The 23,976-nt window shown below is 32.7% G+C and overlaps 1 protein-coding gene across 3 annotated transcripts in view; it reads left to right on the top strand.

Annotated features, from left to right (window-relative positions):
• Positions 1–23,976, top strand: part of VPS13A (vacuolar protein sorting 13 homolog A) — a 197,546-nt gene that overhangs the window by 169,224 nt on the left and 4,346 nt on the right. The window contains exons 68-70 of one of the 3 annotated variants that reach the window (XM_037149102.2): positions 4,598–4,712; positions 21,716–21,801; positions 23,133–23,256. In XM_037149102.2, the coding sequence (XP_037004997.2) occupies positions 4,598–4,712; positions 21,716–21,801; positions 23,133–23,256 (325 nt within the window). The other 2 variants (XM_037149103.2, XM_037149104.2) reach the window with 2 other exon arrangements.

The following is a 23,976-nucleotide window of genomic DNA, read 5'->3' as shown; positions in this document are numbered from 1 at the left end:
GCATCACTTCAGTCTCTGACTCCAATCTTCATATCACCTTTTCCTCTGTGTGTCTTTTATATCCTTCTGCCTCTCTTATGAGGACACTTGTAGTGACATTCAGACCCCTCCTAGGTAGTCCAAGATTATCACTTCATCTCAAAATCCTTCAGTTAATCACATCTGCATGGACTTGACATTCGGAGATAATACCAAATAACATTCAGAGATCCCAGGGCTTCAAGCCTGTATCTTTGGGAACGACCATCAAACCACTGTACTTTGCCCAGTTTCCCCAGGGGTAACATTCTGTAAAACCATAATACAGTATCACAAGCAGGATATTGACATTGACATAACCCACTGATGTTATTCAGATCCCCCCATTTGACTTGTATATATTTGCTTGTATGTGCACTAATTCCATACAATTTTATCAGGTGTATTTTTGTGTACCCACCACCACACAAGATACTAAACAATTCCAGCACCACAAAAACCTTGTGTTGCCCTTTTATAATTTATAATCACATTTACCTCCCTCTCATATAATCCCATGCTGTATAATGTTGCTTTAAACACCTTCATATATAGTCTATCTAAAATCGAGATATAGTGTACATATTGTACAACACACCATATTAAGTGTACATTTCAGGTAGTTTCAGTATATATACAAGGTTGTGTGACCATCACCACTCTATAATTCCAGAACATTTTCATTCCCAGAGAAAGAAGCCTTGTGCTTGTCAGTAGTCACTCACCGTTTCCCTCCCCTGCTCAGCCAGTAACAACTACTATTCTTCCCATCTCTATGGATTTGCCTGTTCCAGACATTTCATGTAAAAGGAATCATACAATATGTGGCCTCTTGTGGCTGGATTCTTTCACCTAGCATTAGGATGTTTTCAACATCATCTATATTGTAGCATTATGAGAACATTTTCATGGCCAGATGATACTCCATTGCATGGATATACCACCTTTGGTCACCTATTCAGTGGCTGATGGGTATTTAGGTTATCTACAGTTTTTGATTTTTATGAATAGTGCTGTTAAGAACATTCATGTTTAAGTTTTGTGTGGACATGTTTTCAGTTCTCTTGGGTTTATAGTATTTAGTAGTGGAATTGCTAAGTTGATCTGATAACTCTTTACCTTTTTGAAGAACTGCCAAAGTGTTTTCCATGGCAGCTGCACTATTTTACACCCCCACCAGCAAGAAATGTTTTTGATTTCTTCACATTTTAACACTAGATAAAATTTTCCTTTTTTCTTTTTAAAATATAGGTAACCTATTGTGTGTGAAGTAATATCTCATTGTGGTTTGATTTGCATTTCCAAGTGACTAATGATGAGCATTTTTTTGTGTGCTTACTGACTATGTATATGTATATGTATATGTATATGTACATGTATATGTCTTCCCTGCAGAAATGCCTATTCAGATTCTTTTATATTTTACTTGAGTGGTTGTCTCTTTATTGTTGAATTGTAAGAGTTTTTTATATTCTGGAAACTAGATTGCATTTCCTCTAATTTGTGTTTTGTCTTAGCTTTCTTGATAGTGGTTTTTGATGAAGTCTAATTTATCCATATCTTTGATTGCTTCAGCTTTTGGTGTCACATATAAGAAAGCATTATCTGCTCCAAGGCCATGAAGATTTATACCTATATTTTTTTCTAGCTGAGTTATAGTTTTATCTTCTAAATTCAGGTCTTTGATCCATTTTGATTAATTTTTGTATACAAAGAGAGGTTGGGACCAAATTGATTCTTTTGCATGTTCATATCTAGTCTCAGCACCATTTGTGGAAAAGACTATTTTTCCCCATTGAAGGATCTCAGTACCACTTTCCCCATCAACTGACCATAAATTTGAGTTTATTTCTGGACTCTCAGTTCTATTCCATTGTTCTGTATGTCCATCCTTGTGCCAGTAACACAGTTTTGATTACTGTAGCTTTGCAGTAAGTTTTGAAATCAGAAATTGTGAGTCCTCTTTGTTCTTTTTCAAAATTGTTTAGGTATTCTCCGAGACACTTGAATTTCCATATGAATTATTTAGGATCAGTTTGTCAATTTCTACAAAAAAGACAGCAAGGACTTTGATAGGGATTGTATTGAATCTGTGGATCAACTTGGAGATTATTGCCATGTTAACAATATTAAATCTCTCAGTCTATGAAAATAGATGTCTTTCCATTTATTTAGGTCTTTTATTTAAATGATGTTTTGTAGTTTTCAGTATATGTATTCTTTTCTTAATTTTATTCCAAGTGTTTTGTTATTTTTGGTGCTGTTATAAATGTTTCAATTTCAATTTTGGATTGTGTATTGCTAATATATAAGAATACAACTAGTTTTTGTTTATTGACCTTGTATTATGCAACCTGACCAAATTTGTATATTATCTAGTAGTTGTTTTGTGGATTCATTAAGGTTTATACAGGTAGTTTTACTTCTCTCTTTCTGATCTGCATGCCTTTTGTTTCTTTTTGTTGCCTAATTACCTTTGCTAAAACCTCAAATGCATTGTTGAATAGAAGTGCAAGTGTTGGGTGGAGGTGGACAAAGTGGGGGAAGTGGAGGACAGCTCTAACAGTGTCAGTGATAGCAAAAAAGAGAAGAATATATTGTTTGCTGTTATTGGATTGAGTGTTCTAGAGATGTCTTTTAGGGTCAGTAAGCTATAATATTCAGGTCTTCTTCCTTGCTGATCCTCTGTTTGGTATCCATTACTAAAATAAGTATTAATTATCTTTTTCTTTTGTAGAGACTTTTACTGGTCTGTTTGTGGTTGTTGTTATAAGTTAATATGATACCATTTATTTTTTTATTTTTTTTATAGTTGTTCAAGTACAGTTGTCGCCATTTTCCCTGCCCCGCTCCCTCCCACCCCAGCCATCCCCACCTCCTACCTTCAATCCTAGCCCTTTTTCTCTTTCCCATTCTGTAAGTTTTTGCTTTGTGTATTTACTGGCTGTACTGTTACATACTTGCATGTTTACACTTTTTCTATCTTTGTGATGTATTAAATAACCCTTTTCTCGTGATAAATTGTCTTTGTGTTTAATAAGAATTTTTTAAAATTTTTTGTCTTACTATAACTATTCCAGCTCTTCATTAGCTATTGTTTACATGACTCTTAAAAAAAATCTTTTTTCTATTGTTTTACATTCAACTTAATTGTGTCTCTGACTTCAAAGTGAACCACTTACAAACAGCATATACAGAGTCCAGCACAAATAATGCCCCTTTTTTATTACAGACTCTTCTATTACAAAATCATAAGCATGTAAATCATAACTATGTTATTCATAACATAACAATTTCACACTCAAGCATACCATATGACATTTTAGGTGAAATGTTCAAATTAAAACTATAAGTTATTACAGCCATATTATTACCCTACCAACCGTACTCAGGCAGGCATTACTTTTGCCAGACCCCGTATATGATTGGATTCTATTTTTTATCAATTTTGCCAATCTCCACTTTTAATTAGAAATATTAATACTATCCATGTATATATGTCTATATGTGTGGATATATTATGTGGTAAGGTATATTTATGTCATAAATTAATATTGAATGCAGGAATATTTGTTGAATTAAAGAACAAATGTACCATTCTCATGTAGGTTCATAAATTTAAAATGTTAAATAAAATATTAAAGTACCAAGTTCAGTGATGCATATATGTGTTTCAAACAATATATATTAAGGCCAAGTAGAACTGTGAGGGATCTGAGGATATTTGAACATTAGAAAACCATATAATGAGATTTATAGCATTTAGACTGAAGAAAATAAGCCATGTGGTCACAGCAATGATCAGGAAAAAAATCTTATTTAAATCTGTTGCCCATTCAAGATTTTCAGAAACAGTAACAATGACCAAGAAATGACTATAAGCAAACTTAAAAGTAGAAATGAACTCCCTTGGCTTGACAAAAGGTGTGTTTAAAAAACAAAACAGCCCTGACTAGTGTAGCTCAATGGATTGAGCGCCAGCCTGCAAACCAAAAGGTCACCAGTTTGATACCCAGTCAGGACACATGCCTGGGTTGCAGGCCAGGCCTCCTATAGAGGGTGTATAAGAGGCAACTGCATATTGGTCTTTTTCTCTTTTTCCTTCTCCCCATCCCCTTCTTTAAAAATAAATAAATAAATAAATAAAATCTTTAAGAAAATGTTTCTAATGTCTGTACTTTTTGGAGAACTCTTAGAGGCTTTCTCTTTTATATCAGGAATGAGAAGGGATGCCTGGGAACCTCTCCTACATTTAGCATCGTACTGGAAGAACTACATAGCATCAGAGGCAAGGAAAAAGAATTTAAAGTTTTTAAATCAGAAAAGAAAAAGCAGTAGTCGTCATTTCCTGATTTTCTGATCTACAAAGTCCAAGAGTTGCTATAAACAAACTTCTTTACAGTTCTACATTTTTCTAAAGAATTTACATTATTTGTGGCATAAAGACAAGTTTTGAAAGAGAAGTTGTATAATAGTCTTATTTTATGCAAAAGAATTTTTTTTCAGTAACTGCATTTTAAAGACTACTTACCAACTTTTGAATATTTTTAAAAATCAAGTTATGTTTTTTTCCCTCTAGGGCTACAGAGACTTCAGATGAAGTGCAGAGTCTGCGACCCCCTAGGTTCTTTAATGAAGATGGAGTTATTCGACCTTACAGGTTGAGGGATGGAACTGGAAATCAAATGTTACAGGTGGGTAAATTAAGTTGAAATTAATTTAGTCAAGTTAGCTTTATTAAGTCACTGTGTAATGCTTTAATATATATTAGGTTTTTTAAACTTCTTTATGATTTGCTTAATTCCATTTTTAAGTTGCTTATATTTAGGTTTTAATGTACATTTATTTACTATAAGATTTTTTTTTCTTTTTTACAGGCATCAAAAAGTTTGATATGAAAAGAGTTAATGCATGACTTTGCAAGTGAAAGCCAACAGTAGATTTTAGTCTTAAAATTTACAAACTACCTACAGTCGTTTCACTGTTTTAAATACAAAGAAAAACTTTTGTTTTGGTAACTTTTGTATAGGATTTTTAGTGAATCTGATCTTTTCATAGGTTATTCTTAGTTCTGTCCTGGATTTGGTAGATTTGTTGAAAGTCATTGTGCCTATATTCCCTCATAGTTGGTGGTACTTTGTAGCCAATTAGACCATTGTGTTTTAGGGCACCTCATTCTCTTTATCAAGCCAGTAGGAGCTTTTATGCCTAATATAATTCTCATGTCCAATTAGACATGGATAAGGAGAAAAATCAGGACCATTACGATTTGAATTCTTAGGTTCGTGTGTTTTTCTTTTGAAGATGCTCAAGTAGCCAAAACCTTCTTTCTGCTTTATGCTTCTATAGTCTGTTTTAAAACCTTGTGGAATTTGTAAGTAGCTCACAAGAAAGCCAGCATGTTTTAGTGAGGAAAATTAGCTTTTGGAATAATAGACAGTTTGGTGGTAGAATATTGTATCTGTTCAGATTACTTTCTTACTAGTAAATTGGACTTTTTAAAAATCTGGATTATGGCATAGGTAATATGCATCATAATAGGTTATACCATTTTAAAGTGGTTTGTGTGGTTTAGATGTAGAATACTAAATTAAATTATTTTTGGAAACAAGGAATTATTATGCCGTACAGACTTGAAAATATTCAGGGTAATAATATACTGTGGGAATATAACCCTTTATAGCCTTGAAATTTTAAATATTGTCATATTTGAAGTGATAAAGATCAATAAAACTCTATTATTTTGCTCACTGCATGCAGAGTGTATGATTTTGCATTAAATGTGTACTTTCATCTAATGTAGTAAAACATAACCATTGAATTAATGTGCGATATTTAGTAAAGTGATTTGACATTGTGTTTAAAATATTGTTTAAGTCGTTAACATGATGCCATGTTGAGATGGAACTGGCAGTCGAGTGGGAGGCCCTGCTGTCTCGGGCATTTTGTGCAGTCCTTGCAGTGGCAGTGTGTCATTCTGTGGGGGAGGGGAATGTGCAGAACTCACCTGTGCTTCACACACTTGAAACATACCTTTCTACTGGGTACTTGCCTTCCCTTTTCAGAACACATACATTTTATTAGACTGAATAGTTATCACATCTTTTAAACAGCTAAAAATATTTAAGAAACTGTTTTAATAACTTTAGGAAGTAAGAATGAATAAATAAGAATTTAAAAATATATCATCATTATTAGAAAACAGATTATGTATTAGAATACATAAAAAAGCCGTGAGATAATAGATGTTTCTCGTAGTTGATAACTTGATTTCACTGACGAGTAACTTTATTCTACATCTTCATTAATTGGTTTTTGAAGCTTTAAACTTCAGGATTTAAAGGTCAGAACGTTTGATTATATTTTTAAAAATATGTATATTATTTTTAGTAGGCCAGTCTCTGCATTTATTAGTAAAAGAGCTATTTAAGTGACTGAAAACTCATAATTCTTCTCGGCTATTATTTGTTTTTAACAATAAAATGAAACACAGTGTTATCTGGAATACCTAGAGGAATTTACCAGATACCTTAGGATGTTCGTGGTTAACATTATTCTCTTATGGGTATCAGAACTGGGTTGTTGCTTTGGTGGTAATAGTGCTTCTTTGAATCAAAACTCTATTGTACTGTTAACAAAAACTTTAAAATATATGAATACTATGGTAAAGAAATGACATAGAAACAGGGTTTAAAATCTCATCAGTATAGATTTAACGTGATACCCTTAGAAAGTGTTTAATACTTAAAAATGTTTCTCCTTTTATTTTTTAATTTTCTAAAAATAGTGCTCTGTGTTTACTAAATTATATATGCCCTGATATAATAATTAAATGTAAAATATACTTTCATTTTGTAGCTTTCTATCTAGGAAGTAGCACATTATTGTAGTGCTTCCTAGTGGTAAATCAAAGTTTCCTACTAGAGAAATAGGATAATTCTAATATGTCTCTGGAATACTTTATTGGTGTTACCAGACTATTTTATACATTAAATGTAGCAGCCAGTAGAGTTTAATCTTAGTCTATTAAGTTATGGAATATTATATCCATAACTACTGTCCTACTCAGAGCTGAAATGTCTGATTCAAAATTTGATTCCTTGAACATTTTATAAGTTTACATGTTTTCCAAGGAATTTGTCATTCTTAACTAACATTGTGCTTCTTTTTCCCTTTGACATGCTTACAGAAAATTCAGGTCTACAGGGAATGGATTATGACTCACAGTAGCAGTAGAGATGATGATGATGATGATGATGATTAGTCAGAACTCAGATGTCAAAATTCATATGTTTGTCATTTTATTTAAAATATTTCATTAATATGTTTTGTATGACTGCTACCATAACACTCATATGCCCATTTTTAGTGAATCAAAATACTTTTCCTTTTCAAAATGTTTTTCTACACTATTTCAAAAAGCAAAATAAGTGCATTATTTAAGCACAGAAAAATGTATTTTATATCCAAAGTATGGCATACTATATATTATAGAATTTGTTTGTGTATATTTTGTAGTTTTGTAATACAGTTTATCTTTAAGGTTTAAAGTTAAACTTAAGTTTTTTGTTGATGTTAACTGGCTTCACCTTATCTTAAATTATCTGTTTATTTATTAGCAAAACTTCATTTTTAATGTTCCTTGTACATGTTTTTGGCTGTCACATAATGCCATTGTGTAAAAACATAATAATAGCTAGCCAGTATTTTATCCTTCTTCAGCATGTTAGAAGTATTTTTGTCAAATTTCTTTTAATAATAATAAACATGTAATTTGAAGCAATACAAATTTGTTGTTCTATTCCAGAGTCATATAGTTTGGACTGTTATAAGGAACATTTATGATTTGTCATGGAAGTGATAATTTATAGTCTGTGAATGAAGAAAAGTGTTCTTTCATTTACTTTTTATTTTATTTTTTGTACATAACATATATCATACGTATAGTAAAACAGTGAACAAAGTTGGTTTTACAGTCATTATATTTACTTACTAACTTACATATCCATATGCTATATCTCTATTATAAAATGATACAAATTAATTCAGGACAGAGAATTTTTATAGTAAGTATAGTTTTTCTTGGTAATATTAGAAAAATGTTACCTGTGCCTCTGTGAGCAAATTTTCATATTTTATGTACTGAAGGGTTTTATTTCTTGTAATTTCTACTTACTGAACCTGTCAAGTCCTGTCCCCTTAGTATTATCAGAGTGCTATTTTAAAAAACCCTCCAGAAAGTGAGTGACTGTTACTACTATGTTATTTAATCCCTTTAGACTGCAGTGCTTTTGAATCAGCAAAGGAACATTTGACCTGCCTTATGTTAAGCACTCTGTTCATAATGGAGTCATGTTACATTGCAATAAATAATTCCCTTAATTTTCAATTTTTGACTTAATTGATGCATTCCATGATTTCTGAATTTCTTCTAATTTTTTTAAAACTATATTATACTGACCATGCTATTGCAATTGTCCTGATTTTTCTTCCTTTGCCCCCACCTACCCAGCACCCTCCACTCAAGCAATTCCCCCTACCATTGTTCATGTCCATGGGTCATGCAGATAAGTTCTTAAGTTTATCAAGATTTTATTTCTGTGAATCACTGTTTTCTCTTTCTTAGAAAATGATTGTTTAAAATTGAACTTACAGAAAGGGAAGCTAAAAAATTAGCAGCTCTTGAAATTACTACCTGCCTAGCTTTCATTCAAATTAAAAAGAAACCAAGGTTGTGTGTACTAAGACTAAGAAATATGTGAATGACAAAATACTTTAATTATTGTTTTCATCAAAGTAATTTTCTTACCTATTTGGAATAAGTGAAAAAATGAAAACAGTGTACATTGAAATAGTCACTGCTTGTATCAGAGACAATTTGTCATGCATCCACTGCTTTGTCACCCTCTGCCAAAATCAAAGCCTGCTGGTTCTGTTAGAAGCTGTAAAGAATACAGCCTAGTGTTATGTATTGTGTATGCTGGAGGAATGTGTTCCTTGGCTTCTATTCCCACTTTGCTAGGTACAACACCTTTCTAAAAGAAAATATGCTAAACTACTTGTTATATGAGTTTCCTATGGTTGGTCTGTGACACTTAACTCTATAGTGTAGTTTCCATAAAGATCCTTAAGAATTTATCTGGAAAAAGTCCTGGATATTTCATCAGTGACACCATTTTAATGAAGAGAAAATTAGAAGTAGGATTACATTTATTTAAAATGCCTTGAACAATAAAAAGATTTAAAACAACATTCTAGTAACTAGCAAACTTTGTTCTTGAGGTCTTAAGGATTCACCACTCTTGTTTTTAGCCCTCAGAAATGAAATAAGTTCTTTGATAGTTTAATTGCCCTTTTTCTTTCTGTTCTCTGCCACTGAGAAGTATTCTTTTTAGCTTCTTTGACCACAGGTATTACTTTCTTCATTTTAAAAAATATTTTGTTCCTTTTTTTAGAGAAATGTTTGAGACTAAGGATAACATTATCATTTTACATCATTGTGTTTTTGATGGAGATTTAGGACCTGGACCAAATACCCTTCTTACTCCTCATCAAATATATAGAAAATGAGGTTTTTTTATTTTACACTGCAGTTTTCTTGATGGAGAAATAGGGCCTGTACAAAAATACAGTCAAACCTCAGTTCCCAAAGATCCTGGTTCTCAAACAGTTCAGTTCTTGACCACGTTGTTCACAGAAAAACATCTCAGTTGTCTAACAGCATTTCAGGTCTTGATTCTCTCTCACCAGCAGCCCTTTCACTCTGATACCTGCACGTGCAGTCACATGCCTCTCAGGCAACTCAGTTCTCAAACAAATCACTTCTCGAAAAGTGTTCCAGAATGAATTAAGTTCGACAACCCAGGTTCCACTGTATCTTCTTATTCCTCAGCAAATGTACAAAAAAGGAGTTCAACTTTGAGACTTTAATGAGATGAACAGATCTTTTATTTATTAGTGGCTCTGTAAATAATTAAAACTTTAAAATGGAAGTATCCATTTAATAAGAAAGTTGAGTGAGAAAGCTGTGTTTGAACGAGTATGTAATACCATTCCTTTCCATGTCCTTTAACTTTATTTATATTCCAAATTTCTACGTGATCTGTGTCTTAATATACAAAAAAGAGTTTTCCCTAAGGAAAACTAATCACTCATTTTCTGTTTTGCTTGTGTCTACTCGACACTTGAGTAACATACTGAAAGCTGGCAGGAAGAAAATCTTACCTGAAATTGTGGATACCCATCACCATAAGTTTGTAAGAGCCTGTAAGTAAAATTTATTAGTGCTCACATCACAAATAGATAACAAACATAAATCCAGAACAATAGTGCCAGGTTCAATATTTCTTACAGAAAAGGAAGTCAGAATAAATTTCTATTTGTTTATATTTAAAATAATCAGGATTTTATAATTTTCACTTTTTGAAATAGTTCAAAACACCTATCATTGATGCAGTGTTGAGTGTTGATTTTATGACATGTCAGTAAAATTCGCAGATGGAGCCTCATTGATTTGTGGCTGGGACATCAGTGGTCAGCACGGCACACATGCTGCTGTATTCACACCCGAAGGCCCCACACACTGCAGAATGGAGACTGCTGTAGTAGCAGCTGCTGTCCTCTGTCTGCTTTAAGCCCTGTGGTGACACGGTGCATCACACTTTTCTGTATCAGTGAGAGGACTAGAGACCACCATTCCAAATTTTATTTGAGTACGTTTTCTCTACTGTCCCTCCAATCCTCTGTTTTTTGTTTTATATATTTAATTGCAAACTTATCATAGTCCAAAAATATTGAAGGTCCTGTGGAGTCTAAATAAGATACACAGATTATTCATTGAGATCAAGTAATACTTATGATGGATGTATAAAAAGAATGTCTATTTTATTTCATTTTCAGTTACAGTTTACATTCAGTATTCATTTCTGTTGGTTTTAGGTGTGCGGTATAGTGGTTGGACAATCATGTACTTCACAAAGTGTTCCCCTCAATATTTCCAGGGCTCACCTGGTACCACACATAGTTATTATAATGTTAATGAGTATATTCCCTGTGCTGTACTTTATTACATCCCTGTGACTGTTTCATAACTTCCAGTGTGTACTTCTTAATCCCTTCACCTTTTTTCCCAGTTTCCCAACCTCCCTCCCCTCTGGCCATCATTCTGTTCTCTTTATGAGTCTGTTTCTATTTTTTTGGTTCATTTATTTTGTTCCATAGATTCCACATATAAGTGAAATAATATGGTATGTGTCTTTCTCTGACTGACTTACTTCACTTAGCATAACACCCTATAGGTTCATCCATACTGTCACAAATGGTAAGATTTCATTCTTATTTTTTATATAGCCAAGTAATATTTCATTGTATATTTACACCAAAACTTTTTTGATCCATTCATCTATTGATGGACACTTGGGTTGCTTCCATTTCTTGGCTATTGTAAATAATTCTGCAGTAAACATAGGGGTACATATATAAGAGAATGTCAGTATTATTTGTTATTCTATTCCTGCACCTTTGAGATACATGGAGACCAATTAAAATATTTAGATAATTTTTTATCTCAGTGAATGAATGAGTTCATAAAGTACAGTGAGTACAAAGTAGTACTATGCAAAACATAGAAGGTATGAAATCAAAGACAAATAAAATACATGATTTTAAATAGCTCTGTGTTAGGGAGGAAATTAGAATAATTTATGATTATCATATATAGGGGTTCATAGGTTTTTTTGTTTTAATGTGGTAGACCATTTTCACATCCATAATTATTCTCAATCATTGTGATGAATTTATTTAGCAGTTATTTCATATTGACCCATATATATATAGGTGTGTGTGTGTGCATGTGTGTGTGTGTATATATATATACACATATGTACATATATATATATGTAGCAACAGTGTACCTCCAATATCATTTTAAATAAATGTTTAATTTTATAAAATTTGTTTTTAATGTAACCTTTGTTGCATATGTATACTCTAAGCAGTGAAATGGTAACAGAGACATCTACTAAATTTTATTATGCTATTCCTCTGTATCTTAGATATGGCTACATATTTGAACATTCAAAATACTATAATCAGTATTTGTGTTTAAAATCAGTCAGTCAGAGATTAAGCTAAGTATATTCTTCTTAATTAGATGTGCTTGTTTTTGTACCATAGTAACTTATCAATAACCCTTTAACTACATATGTCTACAAAGATTTTCTGAATATATTCTTTAGAATGTGAGGTTTCTATTAAGTTAAAAGTTTACTGACTCATACTTCCATGGATAAAGCTAAATTCCTGTTAGGAATGAGTTAGCTAATATTCTCAATCTACAATTTTAGTATTTTACAGGAGGCATGAACATTTTCAAAAATTAAAGTAGATTATGTTCTACATTGTTAAAGAAATATATACTCAGGAAAGTTATCTTTTTTCCTCCACTATTGATGATGTATTTCCTTTTTAAATAGTTTATTTATGTGATTTTGATCCAGATATATAAATGTCTGTTATATATTTTTATTGTGAATTTTTATAAACAAAATTACTAACTTGTAAAGATTTTTTAAATGACCTGTTTACAGATTCATCTCCAACATGGAAACCCTGATTTTTATTTCCAGAATGCACAAATAGCCAACAAAACCTTTTCTTTATTTTTATAGCTGATTTTTCTTACAAAGATTTTTTGGTTTTGATTGAACATATTTGTACCTTTTGATTCTACGTGTTTTTTAAATTATTTTTACCCCTTAAAATGTTTGTGTGTGTGTGTGTGTGTCTGACCCTTGTCTTCTTCATTCATTGTATATGAGTATTGATAGCTGGTTGTCCAGTGGGGGCAGTATATTCTTATCCATTTCAGATATTTTTAAATTCTATCTATGTTGTTTTTGAATCTCATACTTCTCTTAGAGATGTCATAGTTGCCATGATGTAAGTTTTTGTAGAAGGGAGGCTGTTTTTGTTGTTGTATATTTCTTTTCTTTCAGAAATGACAGATGTTTATAATTAGCTTCAAATACTGCCTTAATTGCAATCGGACGATAACCGCCTTCACCTTGACTTCTGGAGGAGCATTACAGCTGTCTGGAGAAAGGGCTTTCCATAGGCAGGCAGATCACCAGAGTAGTGACTCACCTCTTCCTGGCTTCATCTGAAATTTTGAGTAAGTGCATAAGAACTAGGAGACAAAGGCTTATTGGATTTTACTCTTCATTTTGGAACTCTTCCTCTCCAGAACCATACTTCTGAATGGGATGAGAAAAGTGAAGAGAGCCAAATTCTATTTTCCAGGCAATGAGAGAGTTCTTAGCATCTCAGATAAAGCAGATCAAATGGAAATGGAGATTACATATCCATCTTGGATAAAATTACTATACCTCATTTATTAGTTTAGCTGAAATCTCTTGGAGAGTCTTTGGCACATTGTTTTCAAAAGCCCATACTTTTGAATAATTATTAATAGGTCACACTAACTTTATTTTGTCCTGATGGAGTAATTCACCTCACTTAGAATCGTCCAGTAGTCCCTTAAAATCCTTTTTTGTGTAAGGCTTTGAAATTACATCTTTTTTTTTTTTTTTTGAGGCAATAGTTCCACTTACAGGAGGTTCCAGTTTTCTCTTTGTCTCAAGTGGAAAATGAGATTTTTAATTCTTTTTTAAAATCAGTAACTTGAATGAGATTAATTTGATTCCTAATTCTTTTCCAAAAGCTTGTCATCATTGCATCCCTTAAATATATTAAGGAAGGATAAATACTATTAAAATAGAAAAGTTAGTACATTCAACTTTAAAAAAATCCTGAAATGTTAAGCTCAAGTAGATTCAACTTGAGTCTTCCTTTCTTCATACTGAAGTTGTGCAAATCGAGCTAAAACTCTGCAGTCAGTATTAGTTTTGCGGATTTTTAGCCTTTATTTAGCTAATGGTGCTAAATTGTAACCTGGGACTCAACCCATGACTTCTCTACTAATGTGTTAAAGCTTTGCCTTATAACTTTGCCTGCTTACTTTGAAAAGCACTAAAATTCTCAGCAGAAGTTGAGTTTAGTAGAACTAAATCAGATTTTTGTGTAACAGTACTACCACAGTGTTATTAGAAGACTTCAGTGTAAGTATGAAAAATCTATTGTGTTTATTGGCCAAGTGCCCTATGAAAATTCATTTTCATACACAATTAGATTGCAGGCCCCTTTCATTCATCTAAAAACAAAATGTAATGTAATTGGTGACAGGAAGCACCTTGTATACTTTTGTCAGTTAAGAGTCTTTAGTTATAAATTCAAATGAATTGCTATTCTGTTGTAGTTACTACTGACGATGACACTAATGAACTTAGTGCCAGTTTTTCAGTGAAAATTAACCCTAAAGAACCCTATAAGAAGCAATGTGGAGAAATGTACATTTAGATATTTTGTGGTACTTTGGGTCTAGGTAGTTGTTTTAGTTAGAAATTTCATGAGCCTACATTGTTAGAATACAGGTATGGGTGACTGGATATTTCATATAAAGTTAACCTTTCTGGGAAAAAATTGCCAGGCTAGTTTCAATATTAAAATTTCCAGAAGAGTAAATGTATAATTATATATGTACAATTGGATTTTCCTGGATAATTTGGTAGTTTATATGAATACAAAGAAAAATTATAATGTCACATATTTATTTTTTTACAAGTATTTGTTAAATTCCTATTAGTTATGTATTAGACACTGTTCTGGATATTAAGGTTATAGCTCTGAAGAGAGTGGTCAAGATTGCTGCTCATGTTGTGAGATTATAATAATAATGAACTTTATTATTCTGGTAATTGGGAGTAAAACACATGACCAGTCCTATAATGTTGGATCTTCAGTCTCATTCCCAGTTGTTGATTAGCTGCTACATGTGAGGCTTTGAAGAACTGTGGGAATTCAGAGACACATAAGATATGCCCAATTTTCCAAAGAGATAGTGATCCCAGGTATTACATGAAATTGAAGCGTTGCAAGAGACAGGAGACAGCTTGTGGGATATGGGAACTCATGTTCCAGTGAGTTGTAAAAGTGGAATCCCAACGCATCTACTGGAATCTACACAATTCTTTGCTCATCTTGACAATAAAATTGACTGGGATGTAGCAGTACCCTGTTCTTTAGGGCCTGAATTCTGGAACCAAGTAAATGAGTTCAATGCCAGCCTTTTCTTTTATTAGCTATATAATCTTCTATTATGCTTGTCTGACCTCAGTTTTCAGACGGTAAAATGAGGTAATTACAGTACTTAACAGTACCTTGATGTTGAGATACATAATACCTAGAGTACCTTAGTGGTTTTGCGGAGATTAAAACAAGTGAAATAATGTATATGATTATTAATACAATGCCTATTAAGAACCTGTTGTTATATTTTTGTTATTCCAGATGGATACTAGTTGATGCTAACTCCTGGTCATCATTAAATAATTCTATATTTCTCATTTGCCTCCTCTTCACCAAAATAAAAGCATCATTCAATTTTATCCTCCTTTTTTCTTTGTAGATTAATAGAATAGTTTAGTTAAAATTACAAGACAGTTTTCACACACGAATTGTTGAGCAGTAGAAACAATAAACCTCAATGATTTGGACTGCTCTTAATTATATAGTATTTTATAAATGCTGTTTTCAAGTATATATGGTATTATGGGTCATAAATGTTACTCATAGAGGTTCTGCTGGAAATGTGTTAGAGTCTTATAAACTACTCATTTACAATATTATTTCTAACCAACCTCTCTGGCCCTTTTTCTAGAATGTGTTAGGTAGGTTAATTACTGGTCTGTTGTTGTCAATGCATATGTTATGTCGTGAATATAGTACTTTCCTTTCTCTAGATGGCTTTAGATGAAGCAGTTGAAGACAATTCACCTTTCTTAAGAAATAGTTTATTTGATTTTATTTTATGTCACAGGGTTATCCCGACCTTTCCTGCACTCTCTGAACAGTAAGCATAGTTTATAGTTTGGCTGACAAATGAAATAGCTCATTAGCATAGGCAGAGACGAAGGTGTGAGGGATTAATTAAGGGATAATTTCATTTTAGATTTGGCAACAGTCGATAAGATTTGTTTGTTTTTTAACCAACTTGCCACGCAGAGTAAGCTAAATATCCCTTTTGTGCTCTCGTTTATACTTATTCTATTACATATGAAATCTTTGAGCTTTGAGGTAAGGGTAATGCATTTCTGCTGCCACCAATCATGCATCTTGGCTGAATGCCTGTTTTTCCCGGTGGTGGTCCTCAAAGATTTTCATAGTTGAAGAGAATTAGTAAACCATTTTTTCATAATCTTTAGTCATATAACTAAAGAAGTTATACTTACCAATTACATTTTTTCTAAAGATATGATTGTTTTGAACAGGTTGTCTACGTCTTAAATAATTAAGAAATGGTAACATTTACTATTTTCATTTACAGTTACCTGCCTGAATTTTGTTGGTTTTTCTTGTTTAATAGCATTCTTACTTTATCTTTCATCTTCATGAATTTTATTTTCTTTTATTCCCCATGATCTTTTAAAAATTAGTATTAATAAAATTTTATTCTTGTTTTTAGCCAAACTGTCTTGTTACCCTTTATCCAATTATCTTAAATATATTTCCAGCTAATATTAGCACTTTAAAATAAGCCCTTCGTGTCTGCTGATTCCACCAACTACATACTGAATTGAATTCAAGATGTCAAACCCACAGCTATGGATGGCCAACTAGGGGACTCGCGTATTGCCAGATTTTGGTACTGGGGTGGGCTGAGAGGAGAGGGTGTCCTGGAACTAATTCCTGTGGATACTGAGGAACAGCTGGATATTGTTTGGGATTTAAAGCCTTCGGTGGTACTGATTTGTTCCTAATATCTATCTATCTATACTTTGTCTTTTTCCAGAAATATTTTTGTTATAGAACTTTGCTACTTCATACCTGTTGTGTGATTTGAGTTAGCAGTGTTTTCTGCATAGTGGTTTGTAGTGTGTGTTCTCTTTCTGAAGCATTGGGGCCTATCTCACAGGAAATACAGTATTAGTAGAGGCTAACCCTGACACCAGTGTGTCGTTCAAGTTCCTACTCTCTGTGTGTTTCTAAGTTTGTGATAAATTTTGTTTGGGTTTATTTACATCTAATAATTAAGGTTTGCATACTCATCTTTCCTAATGCAAAAGGGATCCTTTTGCTGATAACCTTTTGCTTAAATGTAGTGAATGCAGTTAGCTTTGTGTTCCTGTTCACTTATTTAAGGAGGTTCTTAACAATGATAGGTAGTTCATATGTACTTTTTGTGAAGAAAGAAAACGTTGCTTTCTCTTTAACATTATAGCATGTTAAATCAGGCTAACATACCTAAAGTACTGGATAGTACTTGATACTTCAGCCATGTCATTAAATAGTTCATAAATCTTGGTCGTTATGCAAAGGCTCTACGTAGTGATTTCCTGGTTTTGCTAGTTCATTTATTTTACAGGGTATCACAAATTATTTTAGCCGAAACATCCATGCATGACATCCGTTTGGGATGGAGAAAGGTAGTATGTTAACAATAAACTATTTGGACCCTGGTACCCTAAAACAAACAAACAAACAAACAAACAAACAAACAAACAAGAACAGCCAGCCTACGCTGCTTTAGCAGCCAGCCTCAGCACCGTGCAGCACCCTGGAGTGTTGAAGCTGTTTTTGAGGTAGCTGTGTTGGGGGAAATGTATGACTGCCACCATAAGAGGAGACGTCATGGGATAGTGAAAGCACTGGGATTAGAAGTAAAGGAGCCACTCCACTGAGCCCACTTTTGCAACTGACAGTATGACCCCAACAAGTCACTTAACTGCAGTCTAACCAAGCTGTACAACGTGGTTGGGAAGATTGGATGGATCAGACATGTACCTGATCCTCAGTTTCTTCATGTTTAAAAGTGAGTTTGGGTGTACCATAACATTCCTTCTGGTCTAAAATTGTGTGCGTTTTTTTTTCCCTTAAAATAATATATAATATTCTGGAAAATATATAATGCTTCATATGCAGGGAACTTATAAAACCAAGTAAATAGGCAGGAAATTGTTACCAAACCATGATATTTGTAGACTCTGTTCACAGCATGATGGAAGCTGATGGCTGATATATCACATTCTCTCCCATGTGTCTGTGGGTTTTATTTCCAGAGTTTTAGCTTCTGCTTATGGTGCTTTTCTTATTCTGTATTCACATGTTTTAGTGGAGACTGACCAGAAAAATGTTGCTATATATGGAGTTATCTTTGACGTTAACTCAAATATATCCATTCTATTAACAAAGAATGCAGTTCATTATTCAGAGTAGACTGTTTTGGATCATTCATTCTTCAGGTGTTGTAGCTAAGGTGCTTGATGAACTCCACAAAACATTGCAGGAGTGACTTTTTTGGATTTTTTAGCTTTTATTTATACCAAATGCTACTGCGACTATTGAAATTGGTTAAACTGCATATATGCACAGGTTAGATTTGATTTCAGTTCAGTCTGAAAGTGGAAAGTGAAGAGAGGCAGGCTTCGCTGCAATGCCCAAACTTAACGCAATATTTAAATAGAAGCTAGGTACCGAGGTTAGAGGTAAACCATAGATTTTCAGTTATTTAAAGGTTTTGATCTATTAATAGGGTATATAGACTTCTGACTCCTAGTAGCAATGATGTTCTGGAGATCAACATTTGTATTCTTGATTTTAAAACTTGGCCATATAAAAAAGAAAGTAAATACTTTTAAGCTAACTTATTTTTGGATAACCACAAAACTGAAACAAAAGGAGGTAAAGTTAAACATAAAGCTTCACTTCCACCCCCACTATTACCATTCCCAAGCCCAGAGATAAGTGCAATGAACAGATTGGTGTGTTAGTACCAACCTTTCCAAAAATGATCTGTCCACATGTAAATAAGTATACACGTATTTGTTTCTGCTTTCCCTCCCATCCATTCTCAGTAATTTTACTCAATATATATTGCACATTGTTCTGCATCTTTACACATATCTGCCTTTTCTTTTTCCTGACCACATAATGTCCTGTTATATGGCTATACTATATTTATTTAAGCCGTCCCCTACTAATGAACATTTAGATTTTTTGCTTTTAACTCAGTATTGCCATGAAGACTTCTATATGTATATCTTGGGAGACTTTTGCATAAGATAAACCCTAGCAGTGCAATTGCAGACTCAAAGGTTACGTTTAATTGATTTGCATTTTCTTGATTTTGAATTAAATTGAACATGTTTGTATATGTTTATTGGTCCAATTTATTTGTGTTTTTCTGAACTCACTGTTCATAAACATCACCCTTTTTCTTACTAGTTTACTCATTTTTTTATATTGCCTTATTTATATCCCTGAATTCTCTGCATATAAAATTAGCTCTATATCTTTGTATTGACAGAAGTTTTCCAAACTTTTTCTTGGGTTTTTGTGTTATTTTCTTTCTGTCTATTTGTTTATTGTTCTGCCATTTAATACTGTTTGATTTTTATATATTTAGGAACTTTTTTTACCTTAAATTTTATGGACTTTGTATTTTATATTTAAGCCTTTTCTACTTTAAGATTATTAAAATGTTGTTCTTTAGTACTTCTATAATATTGTTCAACAAATTTAAATAAGTGATTCATGTGGAATTAATTTGGCATATAGAGAGAAGTAGGGATCCAACTTTAGCTAGCGAGCTGCCTGAAACACCATTTATTTGATAATACATGGTTTTGTCCAGGAACTTGAAATGCCGTTTTGATTTCATAAATCTCTATATTTGTATATGTAGAATTTTATAAAGTTCTGTGTCTTTTGGTCAGTTTTTATAATCTGCATTCTTACTATGATATGTCTGTATATAACTTCTACCAGTACCAAAGTGTTTCACTACTGTAACTTATAAATTGTATTAATATCTGCTAGAGTAGTTCTTATTCTCCTTTCATAACTTACTGAATATTATCACTTTTTTCCTAGACAGATTTTAATATAATTTTGTCTAGTCATTTCTCCCCCCTCCCCAAAACAAGCTACCAAATACCATCTTGGAATCACACCAAGAGTGTGTGTGTGTGTGTGTGTGTGTGTGTGTGTGTGTGTGTGTGTGTGTGAATAAAAATGGGAGGATAACATCTTTGTTATTATGTATCCAAGACATGGATTTCCATTTTCAAATTTTCTTATTACCCTCAGTAGAGTATTATAGTTTTTATCACATAAATTGTCCATGTTGTTTGTTAAACTTTTGTGTAAATTCCTTTTTTATTACATTTGTGAAACAGGATTTTTCCTTTCATTTTTCAAGTTGATTATTGTGTTTATTAAATAAGGTTACTGGATATAATGTACTTGGGTTTCCCGGACACATCTTATTTGCAAATAATTTCTACTCTTTTTCTCCTACATTTGATGCTCTTTTCCTGAAAATTTATATTTTCTTAAAACATGACCTATTTTGCCTAGTTTTTCTAATTTATTTACATAATTTGTGACCTAATAATTCTTATAAATTTCTTCTGCGTGTGTGGTTATGTCCCTTTTTTATTTGTAATTCAAGAAATGTGCGTTTACGTGCCCTACCTACTGCAGGAAAATAGTAAAGATACTCTGCTCAATATTATGATCTTTGAGATTAGAAAATTCTTCCATGTAATTAATTTGTATGCCTTATAGTGGGGTGTTTGTTATTGTTATTATTTTAACTTCTGCCTCCAATAGAAATGAAGACTTTTCTTCCTGTCAGGCTTCTTTACCAAGATTATTAACTAGTTACTTGTTACCTTTCTTCTAGGCTAAATAATTTTAGTTTTTTTAAATATAGCCTCATGGAACACAATTTTCTAAAATCTTTATATCCTCTTTTGGGATTTCTTCAAAAGATCTAACATTTAGGCTAAAATCTTAACATAACTCTTCTCACAGGATCTTAGTCACAATTACATCATTTGTCTTTAAAAATAGTAGTCTAACCTTCAGTATATTTTAAATATCAAAATAATTTCATCCTCAGAACAAATAATAGTATTCAGGACAGAAGAATAAGTCTCTTTTGTTCATAAGTTATCTTTATATATTCTGGGATGAAGAATTGTTGACAGTGTCATGGGTAGAAAGTATTTCATCAGCCTTGAGAATAAGTTAAAGGCCAGTGCATAGGTTAATTGGGACCTGGGGCCTGGAGTTCCTTGTTTGTCCAGAAGTGCTCTGCTCCTTAATTTTGAATGAGTTGTGAGACTGACCAAAAATGCATATTAGTGAGTCAGATAGGGAAGAGGCAAGGTGGAAGCTAATAGAATTTATGTGATGCATATGTTTAGGTATGTATGTTTACATGTGTTGTACAGATGAGATCAAATACTAACATTTTCTAAGATAAAATGAATGTAATAGAGCCAGGAAGTTTACTATTAAACTATCTAAAACTTTATAAGCTATTAACAATATTTTCTAAAATTCCAGCATTTAAGATCAGTATAGTTGCACTTAACTAATCTTGAATAAAACAATGCAGATAGATGCTTTTAAAAAGGAAGTGGTGATTAATTTGTGAATATTCACTTTTCTGATGATATATTTACTTGTAAATGTGTTAATGACTTGCCCCATTGAGAAATTGTTTTAGAAGATCATAAGGGATTACTTATGTTACAGTTGAGTTAATTACCAATTTTCTCTCACCTATTTTTAGGTCATAGAAAATGGAAGATTTGCAAAATACAAATATTTTACCCATGTCATGATCAACAAAACAGATATGTTAATGATAACCAAAAGGTAACTAACTTCCTCTGATGTAACGTAATAAGGGAATTAACCGACAGCCCCTCCTGAAGGGAGCAATTGTTACTCACCTTTTGTTCCAGATAGTCTCTCTGACTCCTGCTAACACTGGCCCTCTTGCTCTAAGGCTCGCACTTAAAACCTTACATAACAAAACCTTACATATAAAACCTTACAGATTAGCCTACCTTTGATTATTCACATGCTTGAAGGTGTACTAGAGGACCAGTGGGTTTGTTCTACAGCCCCGTGGTCCAGGGTTGGTGACCCAGGGTGTCAGAGACAGAAGACAGAGGTGAGAAATTCTAAATCCAGTTAGTTTTCTCTTGCATTCTAGTCAGGAGCCTGCTTTTTCTTTAACTCAGTCCCTTAACTTAATGTACAGGGTCCGGCGGAAGCAACGCCTGCTTCAGTGGGTTGGTAGGGTATTCATGTGGGTGTAATAATTCATAGTTTTAACTTGAACACTTTATCTAAAATGTCACATGGTATGCTTGAGTTTGATATTGCCATGTTACAGAATTACATGCTTATGATTGTGTAATAAAATATTTTATAATAAAAAGGTGTTATTCATGCCATTACTGTGTATGTAACTTAAAGAAATTTCTGGTTGCACTTAAAATTGACATTTTTCTTGGGGAAGAAAGGCCTTTGAAGGGAGGATGAAATAGAGTTACTATAGACAGAACGCATTTTCATCGCTTTATTTTTTCCCTCAAAATTAGGGGGAAGGACCATAATTAATTTTAAAAGCCTCTTATATAGGTTGGCAAACATATTACATGGAGTCTTAGTAATAAAAGCATTTATTCTACAGTATTAATTACATGAAAGTTCCTTAAAATATTGGTAGATAAGTGGTTCTGCAAATATTTTCTATTTTTATCAAGTACCTTTATACTCGACTTCATAACTACTTTATGTTTCTAATATAGTATATTGTGCCATAAATTCCCTATTAGCATTACTTACACTGCATCCCACAAATTTAGTTATGATGTATTTTTACTCTCACTCAGTTCAAAATAGTTTCTAATTTCTTTTGAGATTCTTTGATCCATGGATTATTTAGTAGTATGCTAATTTTTAAGCATTTAGAAATACTCTTATTTTTCTGTTATTGGTTTCTAGTTTAATTTATTGTGATCTGAGAACAGACTTTATGAGATTTTGGTTCTTTTAACTTCATTAAGATTGTTTTTAACGATCTAGCATAGTCTTGGTGAATGTTCTATGTATACTTGCAAAGAATGTGTTTACAGATATGGTTATATCAGTGGATGTAAGTGCCTTGGTTTTCAAAGTGGATTTTTTTCCTGCAGTGGTGTATTATTTGTAACAAAAGGAACATTTGGACAGCTTACATGTGAGTGGCAGTACAGTTTTGATGAGTTTACCAAAGAGCCATTCATTGTTCATGGGAGAAGACTGCGCATTGAGGCAAAGGTAAGGTGAATAGATTTTTTTTTAAAACTTGGAACCGATACTCTGGTTTCCCTTCAGATCATATAAAAATCTTTGAACGGAAAATAACACATTGAAATAGTTATCTTTACTTTTGCAAGTGTCCTCTTTTATAGATGTTTTATCTTCACGTGGCTTTTCTTTACACCTGCTATCTCACTCAGGTTTAAAGAAAAAGCTAGGATAAAAAAATACACTACTTTTATGTGCTGTTGCATCGACTGCCATGTTCCTGGGTTCTTATTTTATATTCGGTAATAGCATCTTACCTTTTCACTGTTTGCCGTCCAATATGAAAAAATCATTTGTGTATCTCAAAATCTCTAGCAGCACGCTGCAGAAAAGTTTTCTTTGAAAATCTCACAAAAGCACACTTGAAAATGACAGCTGATAGCTGAGAATTCTTCCTCTTTTTAAAGATATTATTTTATCTTCCCAATTCAGTTATAATTTGAAAGGCAGAGGCTGTTTCTCTTCCTGTTTTGATTACCAGCAGCTAGCACAGTACCTGGTACTTGAATGTTGATATAAAATACAGTGAGTTTCTAGTCATTGGGTACATCAGTAGACTCAATATCCTTTGTAAGTTGTAATGATCGCACTAGGTCTTATAGGTTGCAGTCACATATAGGTATAGTAATATAGTAGGTATATGTGATAAGATAATGTTACTTGGCCTCAAGGTATTTGACTAGTTACTTA

This window comes from Artibeus jamaicensis, unplaced genomic scaffold (assembly GCF_021234435.1).
Source record: "Artibeus jamaicensis isolate MK-2021 breed Jamaican fruit bat unplaced genomic scaffold, CSHL_Jam_final scaffold_1964, whole genome shotgun sequence".
In the NCBI taxonomy this organism is placed as follows: Eukaryota; Metazoa; Chordata; class Mammalia; order Chiroptera; family Phyllostomidae; genus Artibeus; species Artibeus jamaicensis.
Note: the sequence above shows the minus strand (reverse complement) of the source record. Positions and strands in the feature narration are given on the sequence as shown.